Source organism: Grammomys surdaster, unplaced genomic scaffold (genome assembly GCF_004785775.1).
Source record: "Grammomys surdaster isolate TR1022 unplaced genomic scaffold, NIH_TR_1.0 211, whole genome shotgun sequence".
NCBI classification, from domain to species: Eukaryota; Metazoa; Chordata; class Mammalia; order Rodentia; family Muridae; genus Grammomys; species Grammomys surdaster.
The window spans coordinates 236,345-257,716 of NW_021604656.1; the positions used below are offsets into that span (position 1 = coordinate 236,345).

General features: G+C 43.7%; 1 protein-coding gene across 2 annotated transcripts in view; it reads left to right on the top strand.

Annotated features, from left to right (window-relative positions):
• Spin1 (spindlin 1) overlaps positions 1 to 10,843 on the top strand; it is a 47,999-nt gene extending 37,156 nt beyond the window's left edge. For both annotated transcript variants that reach the window (XM_028772096.1, XM_028772097.1), the window contains exons 5-6: positions 2,264 to 2,497; positions 7,341 to 10,843. In XM_028772096.1, coding sequence (XP_028627929.1) covers positions 2,264 to 2,497; positions 7,341 to 7,540 — 434 coding nt within the window. In that variant the 3' untranslated portion in view covers positions 7,541 to 10,843. The remainder of the gene's footprint in view (positions 1 to 2,263; positions 2,498 to 7,340) is intronic.
• The last annotated feature ends 10,529 nt before the right edge of the window (positions 10,844 to 21,372 follow it).

Consider the following 21,372-nt stretch of genomic DNA (forward strand, 5'->3'; position numbering starts at 1 on the left):
GTCTCAGTTTTGTCTTATGAAATGTCCCTTAAGGCACAAGTCTAAGCTAAAACTACTGATTATTTATTGATGGCAGTTTTAAGTAGGATAAACACAAGTTAATGTTACTTAAAAATATATGTTTCAGAACATTTTACTGCTGTTAACTGCTACCTAAATTACTGATGTATTTTTTTTCAAAATTGTCTTTAAGGCTTTGTGACTTGAAAAGTAAGCCCCACAAAGCTGGAAAGTCTTCTCATTCGAGTAAAGCACAATTCTGTTTTCATAAAGTTTTATGTTTACATTTTCAGCTTTTTTGAACAAGATGTAACAATGGCTATAGCTTCATCTAGGGCAGATCTATAGGTTGCTTGAGCCTTACCCAGGATGGTCTCCAACGCAAGAGCTCAGGTCTCCTCCTGTCTCAGCCTCCTGACTCACTAGCTGGGATGATGGGCATATGCCACACACCTGGCATCTACTCTTCCTAGTGTGACAGCTCTTAAGTGCATACCTTGTACTTTTCATCTGAGGTCAGGCCTCCCACTGGAAACATGGATGTTAAATGTCTCATTGGTACCTTACTTAGAAAGCTGTATCCACCTTAACCACTTTGCCTTGGTTGTGTTAAGTGGTGGCCAGGAGGTGTTAAGTTCAGTTTTCTGACCCAGGATTTCTTTCTGTGCCTGCTTCCCAGCATAAGACTTCTCGATTGCCTCTTCATAGGACAGAAAGAAACCATGTGAACATACCTGGCTGTATGTGTTCTTTATAGTTTCCAGTGTTTGTCAGATGACGTGAATTATGATTGTAAGCTAAAACAATTTGAAGAGAGAAATCCAAATGTTGGCTCATATCAGCAACGGAGCCAGAGAGATGGCTTAGTGCTTAATATTTGCTGAGCAATCAACAGGACCACAGCTAGTTCAGACTGACTGAACAGGATAGGCATCCAACAAATCCCTATCACAGCAGCTCCAAGGAATCCGATACCCTTCTTTGACCTTTATACACATACATACACACATACACGCACAAGCAATATCTTAAACACTTTTAGCTAGAAATTAAGATTTCAAAAATGTGAGAAGCCATGGAGGAGGGGTGCACACACACTTCCATGGACGTTTTAAGTGTTCTGCAGGGCAGATTTCATGCTGTTTGTGGTTGCTATTGTATATGTAACGCCACAAACAAGTTGTATGTCCTAAGTACATTGAGTAGCAGTATACTTGCCAAGAAAGTCTGAAGTTTTTGTTTTGATTTTAATAGAGAAACTGGATGAGTGACTAGAAAGGAGAACTTAGTATTTTGGAAGACAGTTGTCTAGAATGTGAGGACTGGAGAGAAACCCCTTATAACCTGTCCCGTTAAAAGCAATGCATAAAAGGGCTGGTAATTCTTCACCTGCTTTTTGTATAAATGACAGAGTAGACCTAGGGCCTGAAACTGCTCTAAGTGCTAGGAACAGAAATGGCCCTGCTTCATGGGTATATCCGGACACTTCCCAGGTCAGCAACTCCATAAAACAAAATAGTATTAGGTAATGGGACTGCTAACTAAGAACAGAACAGCATGTTATAAAGGTGATAGTGCCACTGTCCTTAGTTGTCCTGTAGGGACATTGCTATGCAAATAGCCTGTCCTCTGAAGAGAGAAAGAACTTTGTCTTGGTAGACTGAGCCTACCTACTTCAAGTTGAGGAGAGACTGAGGGGCTGAAGGATGGGGACATTTTAAGTGACAGTTTTCTTTAGGGTCTATAGTGATCACTCTAGTTACTATAGAGAATACATTGTAGGCATAATAATAACTGTTCCCAGAACAGTGGTGAGAAGTGAACCTCTGTTTCTTTAAAAATAACAAGTGCATGTTAGGTTAATTCTTTGTGTTATGTATTATGAGGGTGGGTGGGCACATGGACAGCTCAGAGGACTTGATGGTACTAGGAAAGGCAGCATGTACGCTGTGTGTGAGGACTCTGCTCTCCTTGCCTCCCAGTGAGTCTCATGGTAACTCACAGCTCAAAATGACTGCTAACCTACCAGTGACACAGTCACAACTGTGCCTTGGATCTGATTCTGAGCAACTGAGTCCAGAAAGTAACAGAACAGATTCTTGCGCATCGTAGGGCAGATTTCTTCTTGTCTATTCCACACCTGTGCTAGACCCTGGCACTCGTCTGAGATCCTTTGGCTACTTGTTTACTAATTCATTGCACGGGCAAAGTTTGGTCTCCTTTGGTAAACACTTGCTGAAGTATTTTGCTCTTTTAATTCCAGCAACATCTCGGATCAGCGATGCACACTTAGCGGACACAATGATTGGCAAAGCAGTGGAGCACATGTTTGAAACAGAGGATGGCTCTAAAGATGAATGGAGGGGAATGGTCTTGGCACGGGCACCTGTCATGAACACATGGTTTTACATCACCTATGAGAAAGACCCCGTCTTGTACATGTACCAGCTCCTAGATGATTACAAAGAAGGCGACCTCCGCATCATGCCCGATTCCAGTAAGTCTTGACACATTGGCAACTTTTTTGGCTTTGGTGATTTGAAAGGAATTTGTATTTTAACTAAAATATTTGAGTAGCAGGTTTGCAGGTGTGTTTTGGGGTGTTTGGGCTTTTGTGTGTGTGTGTGTGTGTGTGTGTGTGTGTGTGTGTGTGTACATAGAAAAAATTTTTCCTTGTGAGTCTTAAATGATAAGATGACCACTTGGAAAGGTTATTTTAAATTTTTAGAAACATTTCAGTAAAATTTTTTTTTTAATTAATGGAAAGTATGTGACCATGTAAGGAATAAAGTAAATCCATTCTGTTGTCTTTAGTAGCTGTTCTCATCGTAAGCCCAGTTTTACCTCTTTTCCCCAGGTGATTTACTTTGAAGCAGGTCATTGACGTTGGAAATTTAACCTGAATACTGGTTTCATAAAATTGGAGCCTTGAGATAAATCTCAGTGCTAGAGAAGGGCCTTGTCAAACACCCATGAGGCCCTGTGTTACATCCCAAGCACCACAGAACCAAAGCTGAACGAGAGAACCTTGAGTCGCAGCTGAATCAGAGGAGAGTGGGAAGTGGGAGTGGTGACATGGTCTTAGGAAGCTTGGGCTTTGTTCTTTGTTCTTTGCTACGCAGTTATGTAGCAGAGGTTGTCCCAGAACTTAATTATAACTTAAACTGGCCTTGAATTTAATCCTCCTGCCTCAGGCTCCAAAATGCTGGGATTAACAGGAATATACCTTGTGTCTGTGCAGGTTTTGCTTCAAACATAAGGTAGTTTTATTCTGCTGTTTGTTTGTTTTGGGGTGTGTATACTGTAAAGTCACCCCAGTGCTTTTTAGTGTATTCACAGCCGAGTGTGCCTGTCGAGGCAGTTAGCTTCTGTGCACTGGTGCATCAGGAAGGCCCACACTGCTTACCGCCCCCTGGTTTGAGATCCTAGTTTAGGATGATCTTGACCTTTCTACTTAGTTGAAGATGACTTTGAATTCCTCATCCCTCTGCCTCTACCATGCCCAGCTTTTTTATTTCTGGTCTCCCTGTCCTTTACTCACGGCCCTAAGCAGCCAGTCTTCCTGCTGTGGAGTTCCATGTTAATGGGTCATGTGGTCTTTTGTGATGTTCTTATTTAGCATGCTTTCAGGGCTCCCCCATGTTGGAACATGTTTTAGGATTTATTCTCTATAAATGATGATCAAGTACAGTTTATTGTATGGATTATACTGTATTTCACAGGTCTAGCTATTGATTCATATTTGGGTTGTTCCTGTGTTTTGCTTACTATGAATATTGGTGTTTTATAAACACTATGAGATCCTTTGTGAGTGTATGTTCTCATTTTTTCCTTAGTAATGTACTTTGAAGTGGAATTCCTTGGTCTTCGCATCTCCAGGTTGCATTGTTCAACTGTACCTCTGTACATTGCCGTCTTCTCTCGTCCTCGCCAGCATGTGCCTGTTCTAATAGGACTTCTGTTCTAATAGTACTTCTACTGAGGATGAAGTAGCTTCCCGTTATGGTTTACTTTGTGTTTCTCTGGTGACCAGTGATGTCACAGGGATTTTTTTTCCGTACTTAGTGGACATTTGTGTATCTCTGGTAAAATGAATGTTTAGTGTGAGTATTCTAGATCATGTCTTTTATTAGAAATCAGATTTACTCATGTTCTCCTGTGGGCTGTCTTTTCACTTGGGCGGGGGCCTGCATCCCAGCAGATCCTGCTATGTTGCTTAGGCTGGCCTGCAGGTAACTATATGATCCAAACTGGCCTCAAAGTCTCCATCTTCTTGCACTGTGGTCATGTCCCTATGCTGGGATTGCAGGTGTGTTCTGCCATTTCATCTGTCTTTTCTCATCTTTGATGGTCATGGACACCTAAGTTGTTAACTTTCAGGTCCAGTTCATCTGTCTTTTGTTACTTGTGCTTTTGCTGTTTCCAGAATTGCCAAATCTAAGATCATAACTTTAGGCCTTTTGTTTTCTTTTAAATGGTTCATAGTTGGATATGTTTTTTAACTAACATGTGGTATAGTGTGAGGTCAGGGTATAAGAGGGCAACTCATTCTTTTTTGTGTAGTTCCCCATGTGTCTGAGCACCTTGTATTGAAAAGACTGTTCTTTCCTCCGTAGAATGTTTTTTGACATCTTGTTGAAAATCATTGGCCTTGGATATGTGTCTGTGTCTGGATCCCCGGTTCTCTTCACCTGTTTCTGTGTCTCTCCTTGCAGCTCCCACACTGCATCACGTTATTTTGTAGTAAATATTGAAATCAAAAGTGTGAGGCCTCTGTCAGTGTTCATCCCAGGACTGCCTTGGCTGTTTGGTCTGGGTGTCTTGCAATTACATGGATTTTGAAATCAATTTGCTAATTTCCATAAAGAAGTCTCCTGGGGCTCTGACCGTGTTGGTCCCGTCTGTTTGCAGGGTGCTGCTGCCCTCTATCTTAACAAGTATGAGCAAGTCTTCCAGTCTGTGACCAAGGATGCTTTTTAAAGCCTTGGGATCTGCGGAGTTTTTTCAGCAATGTTTTATAATTTTTCGAGTCTTTTTTTTTTTTTTTTTTTTTTTTTAGGTTTTTCGAGACAGGGTTTCTCTGTATAGCCCTGGCTGTCCTGGAACTCACTCTGTAGACCAGGCTGGCCTCGAACTCAGAAATCCACCTGCCTCTGCCTCCCAAGTGCTGGGATTAAAGGCGTGCGCCACCACCGCCCGGCAATTTTTCGAGTCTTAAACATTCCTTTCTTTTGCTCCTAAGAATTTTTAAAAGTTACTGTAAATGGAATTGTTTTCTTATGTGATTTTTTTTTGATAAGCCTGTTTATTTAGTGATTAGTATTTGATTTGTTTTGTTTTAAAAGAGTGTCCTAAGACTTTGTGGCACTAATAGTGTGTGCCTGCTTGCCACAGAGTCTTAGGTCCTCAAACTCAGCGTTCCCTAGCCCAGCCTCCTGAGTGCTGGAACTGTGGCACATCAGGGAGGCTAAACCTGTCTTGTTTTGTTTTTTTAAACCTGTTCTAAAAGGACTCTTGACCTAAGACTTTGTGGCAAGCAGGCACATTCTATTAGCAGTGTGACAATTATTTCTATTTTTCTTTAAAACCCTTTAAAAAAGTTCTTCCTATGAGGAAGCTAGTTAAGAGGACTTATTGATGAACATGTCTGGCCTGGAATGACTACTTTGGTTTTTTGTTTTGTTTTGTTTTTTTAAACTCTTGTTTATATTTGCAAAGGAAATTGTTTATATACTCTAGTATTTATATTCAGAACTGTGTTCTTTAAAAGGATTCTGCAGCCTATAGAGAGGTGTCCATCAAAGCAAGTGCTGTTGCTCTAAGGCAAGTCCTTCACATAGAACACTGCATCTTTCCCAACTACTATATCTCTTGCCTTTCCAAGCTTCTGGATTTCCTGTCAGTTGTGTGAAAGTTTGTTTCCCATTAGAATAGTGCTGACCTTGTGGTAGTTCTGAAGCAGCCCCATCATTGTGGGTGGAATTCAGTCCTTTTGCTGGCTAAGTAAGCCTCAGTAGAAGGTCTGGACTCTATAGAGTTTCTGTCAATCAGTTGGGATCATGCCTTTGGAATTTCTTGGTAAACTTGGTAGTTTTCTGTGCAAGTGTGTGGTAATAGGATAATGCCACCTGAGGGAAGGGAATTTTTGAGAAAAAGTATTTCTTTTTTCAGTTTCCAGTTTAAAAGTTCTATGTGGTCATGTGCAGTTTATAGTGTGTGTGTCTGTGCCAGGGATCACTAGTGGGTTTCATATCGTCATTCAGTGAGAGACTTGTTAGTGTAGACATGTGATATGAGCCACACTAGGATGCTGTGCTAGAAACTCTTGTCTTTCCAAATATGCCACGGTAGCAGAGGCTGCCCTGTGTGCCTGAGACATCTGGCCACCCACGGGCCTGTCTGCTCCTCTAAGAAGAGCTTTAAAATAGTCTTGTCCCCATCCCACTGTGTTTTGTTTTGGGCAGTGGTGGCTTGTTGTCATTCTGTGTTTTCCCACGGGTAACTACAACCTAGGGCTCTTAGGGATGGTGCTGATATCTGGGCTATCCTCCGGGATCTGATTTTCCATTTTCCTACCCTCAGAAAACTAGAGTTTACCTAGTGCTTACTTGTAAAGCATGGAGAATTTATTTCCTTTATTCTAAAACTGGGTGGAAGATGATTGGCTGCATTGAAGCCGAGGAGGGGAAGCTTTAAGACTTACCTGGAGGTAGACCCCAGTGATGTCTCAGCACTGGGAATGAGCGGCATGGTCTCAGGAAGCCCTTTAGGAAAGTCAGTTTCAAGCCATTTAAAATTAATTTTAGATGATTGCAGTTGAAATTTAATGTGATCCCAAGAAGTTTGGGTTATAATGCTTAAATCACTGATATATCTATCTGGATGGAGTTCAGAAACCCGTGATAAGTGTTTAGCTAAAGTATATCTTGGCAGTTAACTTCTGGACTGCCCTTGGCTACTTTGGTGCTGCATTCTCATAGATGAGAGTTTGGGAACATGGACCATGTGCCTGAAATATTTACAGAGTAACCCTTTAAGAAAGTGTTAACTTGCCGGGCAGTGGTGGCACGCGCCTTTAATCCCAGCACTTGGGAGGCAGAGGCAGGCGGATTTCTGAGTTCGAGGACAGCCTGGTCTACAGAGTGAGTTCCAGGACAGCCAGGACTAAACAGAGAAATACTGTCTCCAAAAACAAAAACAAAAACAAAAAAAAGTGTGAACTTGACCAGATCATAATGAACTCGGGATATCTTAGAAGTGTTTATATTTGCTGCAGAATGTGGTAGTGATATATCTAAATATTGATTGACTAGATTTTTTTCTTGTTCTTTTAAATACAGATGATTCGCCTCCAGCAGAAAGGGAGCCAGGAGAAGTTGTGGACAGCCTGGTAGGCAAACAAGTGGAATATGCCAAAGAAGATGGCTCGAAAAGGACTGGCATGGTCATCCATCAAGTAGAGGCCAAGCCCTCTGTCTATTTCATCAAGTTTGATGACGACTTCCATATTTACGTCTACGATTTGGTGAAAACATCCTAGATGTCATCACAAACTCTGCCAAATTTGTGGAACTATTAAATGTATAATTTGTAGACATAAAGACTTGATTGCTTTCCAGTTTAATGAAAGCTTAGATGTCCCTGCGAACCCACAATCTCCACCAGCAGAGCTGGTGTTGTTCTGAATAGTGCAGACTGATTCGAACACAAGGCATCTGGGAGAGGGGTCCTCCCTCTTCAAAGCATCTGTGAGAGGGGTCCTCCTTCTTCCAAGAAGGCTGTCTGTGGGGGGTTACAAGCAAGGTGGTAAAAGTTAAGCTAGTATCATAGTCATTTAAACCTGGATAGGTTGTAACCATTTTCCCTTCACTCTGACACTGTCTTATTCTGCTGCCACAATGCAAGCATAGTTTGTTATTTTTGTTACTGCCTTTTTTGAGAGATTATGTATCTATATAGCTACCTGTCTAGATCTGCATCTGTGTGCCTATGTATATATTATACACACACAGAAGCACTCACCGCTGGCACTCCTTCCTTGCGGATTGGAGTGGGGGTGATAATGTTTTCTCCAGTTCAACAGGAGTGCTTGACCCAAGTCAGTCATATTTATAATATGCCTGCTCTTTGTTTAAAATTACATTTGGGCACAGGAAGCACACAGAGACATTTAGGTTGTTTCAAAAGTACCATTTCAATCTGGAGGCTTTCAGCTGAGTCCAGGTATAAATTAGCCATAAACAGTCAATGACCCACAGTAGAATTTAGTAAACTGTTGAGAAATCTGGGTGAAAGGCTGCCTTCAATTCTAAGCTTTGTTTTTGTTGTTATTTGTTTGTTTCTGTTGTTGTTTACTCTTTAATCGTAAGTACTTTTAAAATAGAACCCAGGTCCTTGGTTCACATGGAATAATGTAGATATGCTTTTAGATGGCACATTGGTCCATTTGTACACACCTGTCATCGAGATCTTAGTACATGGACTTAAAAGGCAACAATACACCAATGGTTTGTATATGTGATAAATTCCCGCAAGAACAGTGCATTTGTATTAGAAAAGTTTTAAGTATGGCCTTGTTGCCTTCTATCAAGTTCTCTGGGACTTTTTAATTTTTATTACTACTATTGTTCTATATGATTATGGTCAGAAGGCCTCTTCTCCCCTTCCTTACTCACCCCTGCTCCTCCTGACTTTCCCCCACAGAAAATGTTAGACCAATATGGCTTCTTGCCTTGACCCTGTTGTGGCAGTGTCTGTTCTTGCTCCAAGTGTGCTATTCATGCAGGTTTATTCCCTCCATGGCCTCTGGGCTTTGCATGTCTATGATGTGTCACTGGAAGGTTATCCTTGCTGGTTATGGGTGGATCGCAGCTCTTCGCCATCAAGTGCATTCATGATATGTTCCTGTGAGGTTATGTGGAGCTGAAATAGAACTGAAGTGCAGTTTGTTGACTAGCCAGACATCTACTTGCTCTCACTTTGTTCTGGAAGAACCCTGGTAGCTTGTCAGCTGGGAGAAAGATGGTTTGTAAAACCAGTTTCTCATGGAGGTTGGAAATCGTATCTGTGGCTGGACAGTCTTGGGTACTGTCAGGCAAATACCAGAGGCTTGGTCAAGTGTAGTTCTGCTTACCTAGTTGGGGTTCTTCCTGATGCAAGAAATTATTCATGGTTCAAGGCGCATGGTTATTGGATATCCGTTTAGTCTTCACAGGCCGCCTTACGCTGCTGGGTGGTCACAACTGCTCACCATGTGAACACAGTACCTCAGTTCTGTCCCTGACTGCAGTCACCTTGTGCTCAGTGTTTCCTCATAGGCACCAGGGACAAGCTTCGCAATGCAATGTGATATACCCTAGTCTTTGGTTCCTCTAGTATATGTGACCAGGTGTCGTCCTGCATGTAATCTCCAAGCTGAGTCTGACTCTTACAGCCCATACTGGTATATGTGGCACAAGTGGGTGAGCGTGTCCTGCATGCACCGCTAGGGTGCGGAACACGGCACGGTGACTAGAAAGTAAAATTGGATCAGTTACAATGTGTCTGCCATTATCTGATGACTTGCATTGTGGTTTTCTGCAAGCAACCCAAATTAACTTTGGCTCCCCGTGAACTCCCGGTCTGGAGGAATACAACATGATGACGGTGATGACTTGGATCACTATCCCATTTATTGCCTTTACATAAGGTTGAGGGAAGGGGAAGGTTTTTATTTGTTTGTTTGTATTTTAATTGGTTTTAATCCCTCCCCCTACCCCACTCTTCTTTTGGTGGCTTCCACCACCCTTAATGGTGACGGACTCCTCCTGAGCCTGCCACCTTGGGCTTCCCTTAGGCTCACACTTCAGATCTGCATGCATTGCTTGCATTGTTCTGGTATCTGAATGTTGATTCCTCATTTAGGAGTTCAGCATTAATTTCCAAAATTCTCATGGGGCTTGTGGCAACACGAGCCGTGAATCTGTGTATAAAATTTACTGGCCTTCTTCACTTACCTGCTCTAGTATCGTATCGTGTGTGCGTGCGTGTGTGACGTCAGGCTGCCACGTAAACTTCAGAGAAGAACCTTAAAGCAGACCATCCATTTTTGCATGCTCTCTTCTAAGTAGAATGTTCAATGTAACTAACTAAAATTGCATGTTAAAGAGACCTAGGTTCTTTTTTTCTTTCTTTCAGTTTGCTTTTGGCTTCCTGTATATTTGCTTACTGTGCTGTTCTAGTGGTTGTAGGGTAAAGACGCACTGGTGAAGCAGTCGTAGTGCCGACAGAAGGTGATTCCAGTTGTATATGTCACGCAGCATTTGAAGGGACTGTGCACGCTCTAAAATCACAGTTGCTTCTAAGCCAGATTTCATTTCTATTCTTGTTTTATGTGCCAAACCCCAAAGTGCATTGGGCCTGAATCTCTGAACACTGTAGACCCATTAGACAGAAGACTGCTCTGATCGTCACAAACTGTAGTGCCTGACACTGACTGTCAAAAAGATGAAAGTCCTCCAAAGATGACACAGGAAAAATACTCAAAGTAATCATGGCCGAGATGTCTGTGTTCCTTGGGAGGGCTGCACTCTTGTTTTCTCCACCATTGGTGCAGTTCGGACGAGCGAGTAGAGTTCAGAGGTCTTCGTGTTCACATTTGAAACTAGATAAACGACCTCATTTTTTTGAGCTTGAATTCATTTTTAATTTTAATTTTATTTTATACAATGTGTAGATGGTTCCCTGTTCTCTGCATTTAGAAGTATACACAGTACAACTCTGTTAATTCTGTAAGTAATTTTTATAATTATGATGTAACTCTATCCTTCCTTAAAACATTCAAAAATAAACCCTTTATGTGCAACTTGTGGCTGTGAACTTTGTGCTGCTGTGTTGAATCTGCTTCTAAATGGGGTCCTGAAGTCAGGCAGTGTTTCCACCACATGGAAATGTCAGGGTTGATAAAAAAAAAAAAAGAAGGAAATGAAGGTTTGCTTGAGTAGTGACAGTCATGCCATCAGATATGGGCAGGCATAGCTGTCATCATCTCAGATCTAACTTGATGTTTTGATTTGACATTAATGAGAAATGTTGGTTAACCGTGACTTTTAAACGTCAAGCAGTCACTGTACATAGAACTTGGTAACGCGTGTGGAGTGTTTTCATGCCTACCCATCCTTCGAATGTTGCCTGCAGTGCCTTTGTTCCTGCTTAAATACCAGTCAGTGAGATTTGGTAGTGTAAGGTGCTATTAGCACCTGTGCTCTGTTCCCTGGGAATCTGAATCCATGCAGTAAGTAGAAAATTAATAATGGTCTTAAATAGGTTCTTTTTTAGAATAGATTGTGTCTGGGTTTATCCTGACTAACTGTGTTTAAGGCTAAGATAGGGAAATTCCTCTGCTGTTAGAATAGTTATGTGTGGTGGCTTCAGGGCTTGATACTGCTGGGGCCACAGTGAGTGGCTGCAGCCAGGGCTGTCAGAATCTGGGGTTGGGGTGCAGTAAGGGGAGGGAGTGGGGCCTGCAACTCAGTCTGGCACACCTGGGTCACTATCTGTGCTGTGTTCTGAAGGTACAGCCCAGTGAATAGTTCCTGGAGAAAGTAACAAAGTTTAGTCTGAAGGTTGGGCGCTCCTGGCCAGTGAATCCCGTATGTATTTAAATAGGCTATGGAGCCTAAACTCTGATGATGAAAAAGACGCATTTAATACTAACGAGGCTTGCGTAGATGCTTGCTTAGTAAGGGCCTTGCTGACTTGGAATGTTTTGCTTTGTCATTTTGTTACTAATAATCCTTTTCTTCTTCCTTTGAAGAGAAAGGCAGAGCAAGGCATGGAGACTGTCTGGGATTTTAGGGGAGTGTGCACTTTACCCTGTGTCGTCTAGGTCTCTTGAGGCCTTGGGCTTAATCATTAATCACTTCAGTAATCGGTACTTTAATACCTTCTGAATCATTTTCACTTAGACTTAGGAGTTGATGTCCAGAAAGATCGTGCATGTATGTTTATATGCCTGTGTTTTGAAGTAAAGATTCATGTTAGCCCAGGCTGGCCTCAAATCCATGATCTTCCTGAATGCCGAGGTTACAGGTGTGAGTCACCGCCACCCTGGCAGGAAAGTACTTTGAACTTGAGCCATAGTTTTCTTGGTCTCTAGACTTCAGGCCTTTGTTTCTCTGTAACTTAGGAATTGGTTCCAGAGTTGCTCTCAATTCATTTCCTCATTTAGTGGCTTCGTGTGTATTCTGTGTACTTGCTAGCATGGGTAACTCCAGCAGTGCCTGAAAGGAGAAGGCAGGTAGGTTTGCCTTGATTTCTTCCTGTTCTATTTGACACTGTCTCCTACTGAAGCTTGAAGTCACCAGTTCAACTAGGCCGGCTGGCCAGTGAGTAGCAGGGATCCTAGCCTACCTGTGTCATTTCCCTCACTGTTGGATTACACATGTGTGCAGACACCTCTGGATTTTTACATATGTTCTAGAAATCCAGACTCTGGTCCTTCTCTTGTGCAAGACACTTTCTAGACCATACTCTCTTCCCATCCCATTTTGGATTTTGGACACAGGATCTCATAGCCCAGGCTTCCTTCCTTCCTTCCTTCCTTCCTTGGTTTGGTTTTTTTTTTTTGAGACAGGGTTTCTCTGTGTACCCCTGGGTGTCCTGGAACTCACTCTGTAGACCAGGCTGGCCTCGAACTCAGAAATCCGCCTGCCTCTGCCTCCCAAGTGCTGGTATTAAAGGCCTGCGCCACCACTGCCCGGTGTGAAGGGAATTTCTTAGACCCAGCATATATACTAATTTTTATGATGAGTGATTTGTTCTGTGCCCACACCAGTTTCCAACTTACATTGTTTCAGAGAACCAGCCAGATCGTCAGCTGTCTTTAGATTGGTGAAGACTGGAGCCAGTAAGCCACGGCAGGTGAGTCTGATCTTGGCACATAAGATTACCTAAGAATGACGTTCTCTCTGCTTTATTAGGTGAGATCACAGCCCCTGCCCGCCCACCATCGAGGAGCCTCTACCTGCATGGCCTCACTTACTTGAATTTGCTGTCACAGTGGTTGATTAGGTTTACCCTGGTTCTTGAAATGTCATGGCTCCTTTCACTGTACCTCTTCAGAGAACTAAGTTTTAAATGTGCATGAAAGTCCATCATAAAAACTGGCCGATTCAGTTATCCATGACTTCAGAGTTTTGTTTCTGTGTCAGAACTGTGGAAGTCGACTGATAGAAGGTGTTGGAGGCTATTTTCAAACCTTGAAGTTCACATAGACAGCTGTTGCTGGCGACTCAGGACTGGGGCGCACCTTCTGATTGTGTTTGTATACAGATTCAAATATTCGAGATAGTTTGAAGTTTCTTGTCTCAAACTTGTCTCCTTGGACTTTGAAGATTTGAAGATGTAGGACAGCCAGGAAGATGGACAGTGCCTGTAGCTTGTTGATACAGTTGTCCTGTATCTTGGTGCTGTGCCTAACTCTGGGTATGTGTGGACTGGGGACCTGGGGTTTGTTTTGTTTTTTAATTGTTTTGGGGTGTTTGATTTTTCTTATTAGTTAAGTTTATTTACCTGTTTTTTGTTCTTTAATGGGAGAAGTAGTCATGTGCCACAGGTAGTCTGGAACTTTGAGGGCAGCTGTTGGTTCTTTCCCTATCATTTGGGTTCCAGGAATTAAACTCAAGTTGTTGGGCTTGGTGGCAAGCACCTTTACCCACTGATCTATCTTGCCAGTTCTGGAGAACCTGATTTTAACAAAATGTTGTTCAGAGTTTTCCCCCTGATTTCTGTGGTGAAGTGGTTTCAACCATGGGCTTATTTCTTAATCTAATCTTTAAGAACATTTTATTTGTAGTAATGAGTGTGGGTGTATCTGGGTTGGAGTTTGTGCATTGTGAAAGTGGGTGCCCTCAAAGGCCAGAAGAGTGCTGCTTCCCCTGGAATTACAGGTAAGCAAGCTGATGCGAGCTGGAAACTGAACTTGGAAGAACTCTGGAAGAGCCCCAAATGTTCTTGACCACTGAGCCATCTCTCTCCTCTTCCCCCGCCCCTTAATCTAAATTTGACTCTTCACACAAGGAAGAATAATCTTCACAGATTCTACCTGCAGAAGAGAGCGACACATTAATTGTTCAAAGTGTCTGAGATGTCCAGTTGGCACCACACCAGGGCTGCAGTCCTCAGTCCGAGCAGCGTGGGGTATAGGAAAGAGTGTCATCTGTCAGTGTCTGAGCAGGCTGGCATCTCTCATGACATACGTGAGAGCATATGCAAGCTTGCAAGGACAATAAACTCATCATCTGCTCGACTGAGGCCAAGGAGACCTGGGGTCCTAGCTTTGTGGAGGAAGGTGCATCTGTTTGATGATGAGCCAGGCAATGCCACCTCTGCATCTGTAATGTGTGGTGAAGCTGACAGTGGGAGCACCTGGCCATATGGCAAAAGGCAAAAGCCATTCAGGATAGAAGCCTGACCTCTAGAGGAAGGCCACATTCCTTGAGCAAGGTGCCGCTGGGTGTGCATACAAGGCAGGGACATGGCGCTATCCTTGACTCCGTTATGTTCTTCCTGTGCTGTATTTCCAGTCAAAGCCCCCCACCCCCCGCCCCTGTAGGTTCCAAATGGCTCATCTTTGTAGAGGTTTAATAAGTTTGTGCTTCTAGAAGAAAATTTCCTGAGTCAAAATTCACCTTAGATTTGGATGCTGACTGCTAAACATGGATCTGTCATGTGGTTCTCCCTTGTCCCCAAACAAAAAAACTAGCTGCTTTGTCCCCAGTCTCGTGCTGTTTACGGATGCTCGAAGTGCTTATGTTTTTGATTTTAAAATTCTGAGGTGTAATAGTAAAATCGACATGTTCTTCCCCGAGGGGCTCAGTGCTGTGCACTGCTTGGGTGCCAGCAGTAGTCAGTGGTTGGTTCTTGCAAGAGAAGATAGTTAATAGGTTGCCTTTTAAAGGGATTAGCAGTTCCACTCTTTAGAGAACACAGCTGGGAGTGTTTAAACTTGTAGGGTAACATTTCAGATGTTAACGTCCTCCAAGACTTTGTTGTAAGTTGTTACCAATCTAGGTTGACTTTAAAAATGTTTGTAATTGCATTTACTTAGGGTGGAGGGCACTGTTAGCATGCTGCAGCAAACACGTGACTGTCCAAGGGCAGCTGGTGGCAGTCAGTTCTCTCCTCCCCAGAGAGCCATCTTGGTGGCCTTCCTGGTGTGGCTTTAATGCTCTTCAGATGCTGGCACAACTGTGTGCTTTCCTTTGACTTACTCAGTCGTCCTCTTTTTCCCTTTGCACATCCCCATCCCTCACCTCTAAGTCACCGATGACCTTCAGTTTGTTCTCCTGCCTCAGCCTCCCCACAGTCCCATGACAGTGTGCACCACCACATTCAAGGGCTCGCCTAACCGACCTACACCCTCACCTGTGTTATTTTCCACAGGTCAAGGATATATACATAATCTTATTCACTGAAAATTCCTTAATGGAACAAGATAAATAGGTACGTGGCTAATCTTGCTATTTCTCCATTTCATGTGAGTTTTTAACTTGTCGTGTTGAAGATTACCTTTTTTTCCTTCCCAGATAATGTGAACTGGTAACATATGGCACTGTCTAACCTCAGAGACAGCAGAAATGGCTTCTAAGATTTGTTTCTGTTACATGTTTTGGGAGGATTTTGTTGGTTTGTCTTTTGAGACAGTCTGATGTGTTCCAGGCTGGCCTTGAACTCACTATGTTGCTAAAGACAACCTTGATCCTTCTGACTCCACCTCCTGAATGCTAAGATTTTAAGTTCGAACCAACATGCCAGGTTTATGTCGTGTTAAGACTCAAACCCAGAATGTCATGCTTGCTAGGCCAGCACTGTCCTCTCTGACATGTTTAGAAGCCACAGCCTCTGTGACATGTTTATAAGTCAGTGGAGTCCCTGAGATACGCTGAGCAACATGGAAGCCATGCTGGAGCAGCTGCTGGACTTCACAAATGAATGAACGGGGCTTTGTGAGGACTAGCCTTTGGCAGGGATTTGGTACCCTGGGCTCTGATCCTCATTTCTGAGCTCTTACAGGATTTTCTTGATCATCTCTGAACACTTAGTTCCTTTATATGTAATAATAGGAGTGTCTGTTTCGGAGCGAATAACTTATTTTTGCTAAATTTCAGAAACAGGAGTAAGGTGATCCAGAGGTAGTCACGGTACCTGCTATGAGTGCTGCTATGTGAACAGACTTGCTGTTGCTAGGCTGCTCTGCCGGGACTGTCACTGCTGGAGTGGATACTGATGTGTGACATTTGTGACTTCCAGGGTTCTTCCCCATGTTGTACTGAGGAGCCAGTACCAGAGTTGGGCCAGCAGCTCCAGAGTGTGGGGGGAAAGTAAAGCACAAATGGTTTGCAGTTGCTGGCTTAGCAGACACTGCGGTGATAGTTAAAAAGCTTAGGAAAGGGTTGGTTATCTGGACAGCAGAATGCTGTCTTGCTAGGAGTCACAGCGTTCCATCAGATCCTTAGAACAATGGTCAGGCTGTTTGCTCACTAGGTGGTACCAGTGTCGAGTCCTCTGCTGTCCCATATGTGCTATCCCTCACTCACATCATGCGTGAACTGTGGAACCCTCTAGTCCTTCCCGTGACTATTAGAAAAATCCCCAAATTCTCATTTCTGTCTTTATGATGTGGAAGTTTCTTTAGTTTCCTTTCTAAAGTATGTGTATTGGGGTGTGTGTGTGTGTGCCCATATTGTTGCCCTCAGTGGCCCTCTGATACTATGGAGGAAGACCTGCACAACCCCTTTACTGTGTGTCCTTTACGACTGTACACCAACACCAAATTCAGCTGCCAGACTTGTAGGAGCAGAGACTCTTTAGGCCTTAGTCCTTCACAAGGCCTTAGTCCTTCACAAGTTGGATGCTTGGCTAGTGGGATCCTGCCATGGAGGGGGGGTTAGGTGGGGACCTGCCGGGGTGGGGGGAGGTCCTGTCCTTCATTCCATGTTTCCTTACCTGACCTTTCAGCACAGCTTGGCTGCAGCATTAGATTTCCAGTCATCCTTTTCTCCTCAAGCTGTTCATTTTTGTGTGTTTTTCTGCCCCATTTGCCCATTTGAAAATCATTGTAGGCTTGTATAAGAGTGACTCCTAATAACCACGAGACAGGGTATTAGGCTGTCTTAAACACTTCTCCACCAAAGAAATTACTCCATAAGTTAAGTTTAGCCTCCTGCAAATTCTTAGGACATGGGTAGAGAGAAGCTATATTCTTTGCCACAATATCACAAGACCGGTATTAGCCTCGCTGCTGATATTACTCCCCTCTGAAAGCTCAGGGTCCTCAGCACTGATGTCTTCCAAGCTTTTGTTAGGATGATGCAGAGCTTACCACCTCAGCCACTAGAGAAGTGCAAAGTGCCAGAGTCTTCCATGTTCACCCAGAAGCCAGCATGGGTATTAGCATGGTGAAGCTTTTCTCACAGGTACTCTCTTCCTGGTACCAGCTTCTGTCTTAGTTACTTTCTATTGCTGTGATAAAGCACCATGACCCAAGGCAAATTCTAGAAGGAAGGAATTTATTTGGGGTTAGGGTTCCAGGGGTCAAGAGTCCATCACATCATGGCAGGGTCACAGCGTGGTAGCCAGAGCAGCAAGCTAAGAGCTCTTGTCTTGAACCATAAGGTAAACTGGGAATAGTGTGTGATTCTTAAACTTCAAAGCCTGTCACCAGTGACAGGCTACCCACATACCCGCAGAGAGCATGTATTCAGATGTTCGAGTCCATGGGGAGATCTCACGTGGCACATCTCACTGTCCCTCTGTGTTTTGATGATACATTAACTTGCTGAATGGGATTTACTGTTGGCTTAGGCTGATTGACAACAGTCTTCCTACCTGTCTGCATTCCCCCGTGCAGGGGTTACAGTGCTGTACCCAGTGTTTGTTCATTCATTCATTCATTCATCCATCCATCCATCCATCCATCCATCCATCCATCCATCCATAGGGTCTAGAAGTCCGAGCTCAGGTCTGTGCTTGTGTAGGGAGCAACTACAACAGCTTGCTGGCCTGAAGTTCCTTATCCTTTAAAACCACTCTGGTTTTATAGTATCCAAGTGGGGCCGAAGAATGAGGTGGTGGTGTTTATTTTTTTTTCTGGGTGTCATATTCAAGGTGACTGGACAAACTACCCCCCACCTTTTTTTTTTTTGGATATACTGTGTATCTCTGATCTGGGATTCTATCCCCCCTGCCTCAGCCTCTCTGTACTGGGATTACAGGTACACTACTGTGCTCAGCCTAATCCTCATTCCTCCGTCTCCCACCTGGGAGGAAATGGTAGCTTGATGTTTCTGATGAGGGTGCTGTGAGATTTTGTCCAACTCATCTTAAAAAGGTTAATACATCTTGAGGAAAGAAGCTGTTAAAGTGGGAGGATTTCAGTGAGCCAAGGCCATGTTGAGGTTTTCTTTACGATATAGGAAGAACAGTAGCTTTGATCTCATTTATATGGTGACTTAATACTGAACTGAGGTAATTTTTTTTTTCAGAGTTATTATTAGAGAGGCCTTCAATGAACACACAATTCGTTTATTGATCTGAGGATATTATTTCCCCCAAGAAAAGAGATTCCTTTTGTAACAATTTTTAAGTTGAAAGTAATGCCTGTATAAGCTTCTTAACACTAAGAATTCTTAGTTAAGAGTCAGAGCATAATTCTGTGCTTTTTTATAAAAAGGGGTGTGCGAGAGTGAGTGCGCAAGAGAGTGTGTACTAGTGTGCTCATAAGTGCTCAAGGGAGCCAGTGGCTCATCAAATAGCTAGAAGCTAGGGTTAGAGGGCTTGCGAATGGCCTGATATGAGTGCTCAAAACAGAACCCAGGTCTTCTCCAAGAGCAGCAGGCATTCTTGCAGGCTGAGCTATCAGGAACCCCTTTAATGATCTTTAAAGGCAGTACTTACTGTAAGGGTCCATGATTTGCCAAAGAATGATCACCTGGACTCAAGTAGTATGCAAAAGCAATGTGTGTTTTATTCTGCAGAAGTCCAGCATGCTAGGGTCTACCATCTTCCAAGATGGAGGCACCCCAGTGAGCTCACAGGCCCGATTTAAAGCATATTAGGGGAATTCCAGCGAGTGAGTAGGCGTTCTCTATCTTAATCTGTTGGCTCTGTCTCTAGGGACATTCCAGAACCATTGCTGGGGTGTGGGGTGCTGGAAGCTGTTGCTGAGAAAGTCTGGAGTCTGCTGTTGACCCATTGTCCTTGCCTCAGGCCAGGTGGCAGGGCAGCTTCTGAGGCCTGGACTTGCCCAGTTCTTGGAAACAGATTTAGGTCTAGTCTACTGAACTGCCTATTTGAAGGCTGTCATGGAGTCAGCCTGTCTGAATACTGAAGAACAACCCTGTGTTACAAACCATCTTGTTTGGATTCTGAGAATAACTTGGGTTCTTGCACGCAAGCACTTTATCTGTGAGCTATTTTTCAGGCCTCTGGGCTGTATTTCTGAGGTATGGCACCAGCTCACTCGCTCTAAACAGCCTGAGCCTCAGAGCTTGATCTGTGCCCAACACGGGATCCCATATGCTTCACGCTGCCTTCAGGTTCACTGTGTGACAGAAGGTAATCTTGAGTATCCTGATGCAGCCCCTCGGGTACTAGGACAGCAGGGGTGAGTGAGCCCCCATGCTACATCCCAGTCCCGCTAATGTCTTATGTTAAACTCCTTGGAGGAGGGAGGGAGAGGAGAGAGAGAGAGAGAGAGAGAGAGAGAGAGAGAGAGAGAGAGAGAGAGAGGAGAAGAGAGAAGAGAGAAATCGAAAGCAAGCTCTGCGAAGACCGTAATAAGTAATCGTGAAAAGATTCCTGTAACTATGAACCTGGAGAGAAGGCTTAGTGGTTAAGAGCTCTGGTTCTTCTAGAGGACTAAGGTTTGATTACCTGTGTTTACATGGTGACTAAAAACTATCCGTAACTCAGTCTGGGAGAGAGCTTTTGGCCTCTGTGATACACTCATGATACATGCAGACAAAACACCCATACACACAGTTTAAAAGTGGGGAAAAATGGATTCCTGTAATAAGAATGTGGATTTGGCCTATGACAGCATTACTGATAAGTGTTGTGGACACTTGAAGAAAACAGAAAAGGAGGGGGGGTTCACTGCTGGATGTTTAAGGTTTGGCTCCATGATGCCATTGAGGGGAGGTAGTGGAGCCTTTGGAGGTGGGCCTTAGGACCCTGGGGCATGTTGCTCCTACCGTAGTGTGCTACCTTATAGGAGACAAGGAAATAGGGCTTCTTGGTCCCAGAACCTCTAGACTGACAGGCAGAACAAAGGGTTATAAGTTAATTACCTCAAATATCTCATTAATAAGGAAACTGAGAGTACACTTACTGCGTCTATGAGGTTAGTGTTAACCCCAGTTATACCATATCCAGACAAAATATTACAGGAAAACCACAGGTCAGTATCCCCAGGAACAGTAGAGGTAAAGTCATGAACAATGATCTACAGGAAGGCCATGCTGTATACTAAATACCGGAGGGAACAGAAGGCCCAGCTCATCTGGGAAGGTTGAAAGCATATTTGGTCAGATCTAGCATCTGTGATAAGCCCTGGAAAAAGCTAAGTTAGAAGGGAGTCTTCTCCAGCAGGCCAGAGTCTTAAGTCTTAAGCTGGCTGGTGGCTGAGGTGCCTGCCATGTAATCCTGACAGCAGGCCTCTCCGTGTGGGAGGAGAAAACAGACCTCCACAAGAAGGCAGCAGAGGGTGAGTGTCCTGTCATCAAAGTGATGGAACCAAGCTGATTTTTTTTCCTGACACAGAAGGTTCAGAGCAGCCAACCCAAAAGGGGCAGTCGTCTTGTGTCCTCCATGCCTGTTACAGCAATCCGAAAAGCTACCCAACCTTTAAAATTCAGCTCTTTGAAAGTTTGTTCTTTGAAAGTATAAAAAAATAATCACAAAAGCTGCAGTACACCTTAAATCTAGCAAATATTTTCATCAAGATTTGTAGTCTTTTAATAAGAACACAAGGCCTTAAATAAGTCCAAAAGAGCAGAAAGACACTTGGGACTGGCACAGGTCTTAACTAAAAGCTAAAGGAGAGGCAAGAGGGTGACTTGACAAGACAGCCAGGCTAGGTTGTTGGTTACAAAGAGGTCATAGGCTGGCCTGGGGCCACCCAAACATTGGGCAGACCGAAACAGGAAGATCTTGAGGTCAAGGCCAGCCTAAGCTGTCTCAAGGACCTCAGGGGTAGGCCGCTTGCCTAGCATGAGCGATGTAGGTTCAGTGTCCAGCCCCTGTGGTGGGGAATGAGAGAGGGAGGGACTGAAGAAGTGGCTCTAGATAAGGGTGAGTACATACTGCTGCAGAGTAACAGTTGCCAGCCCC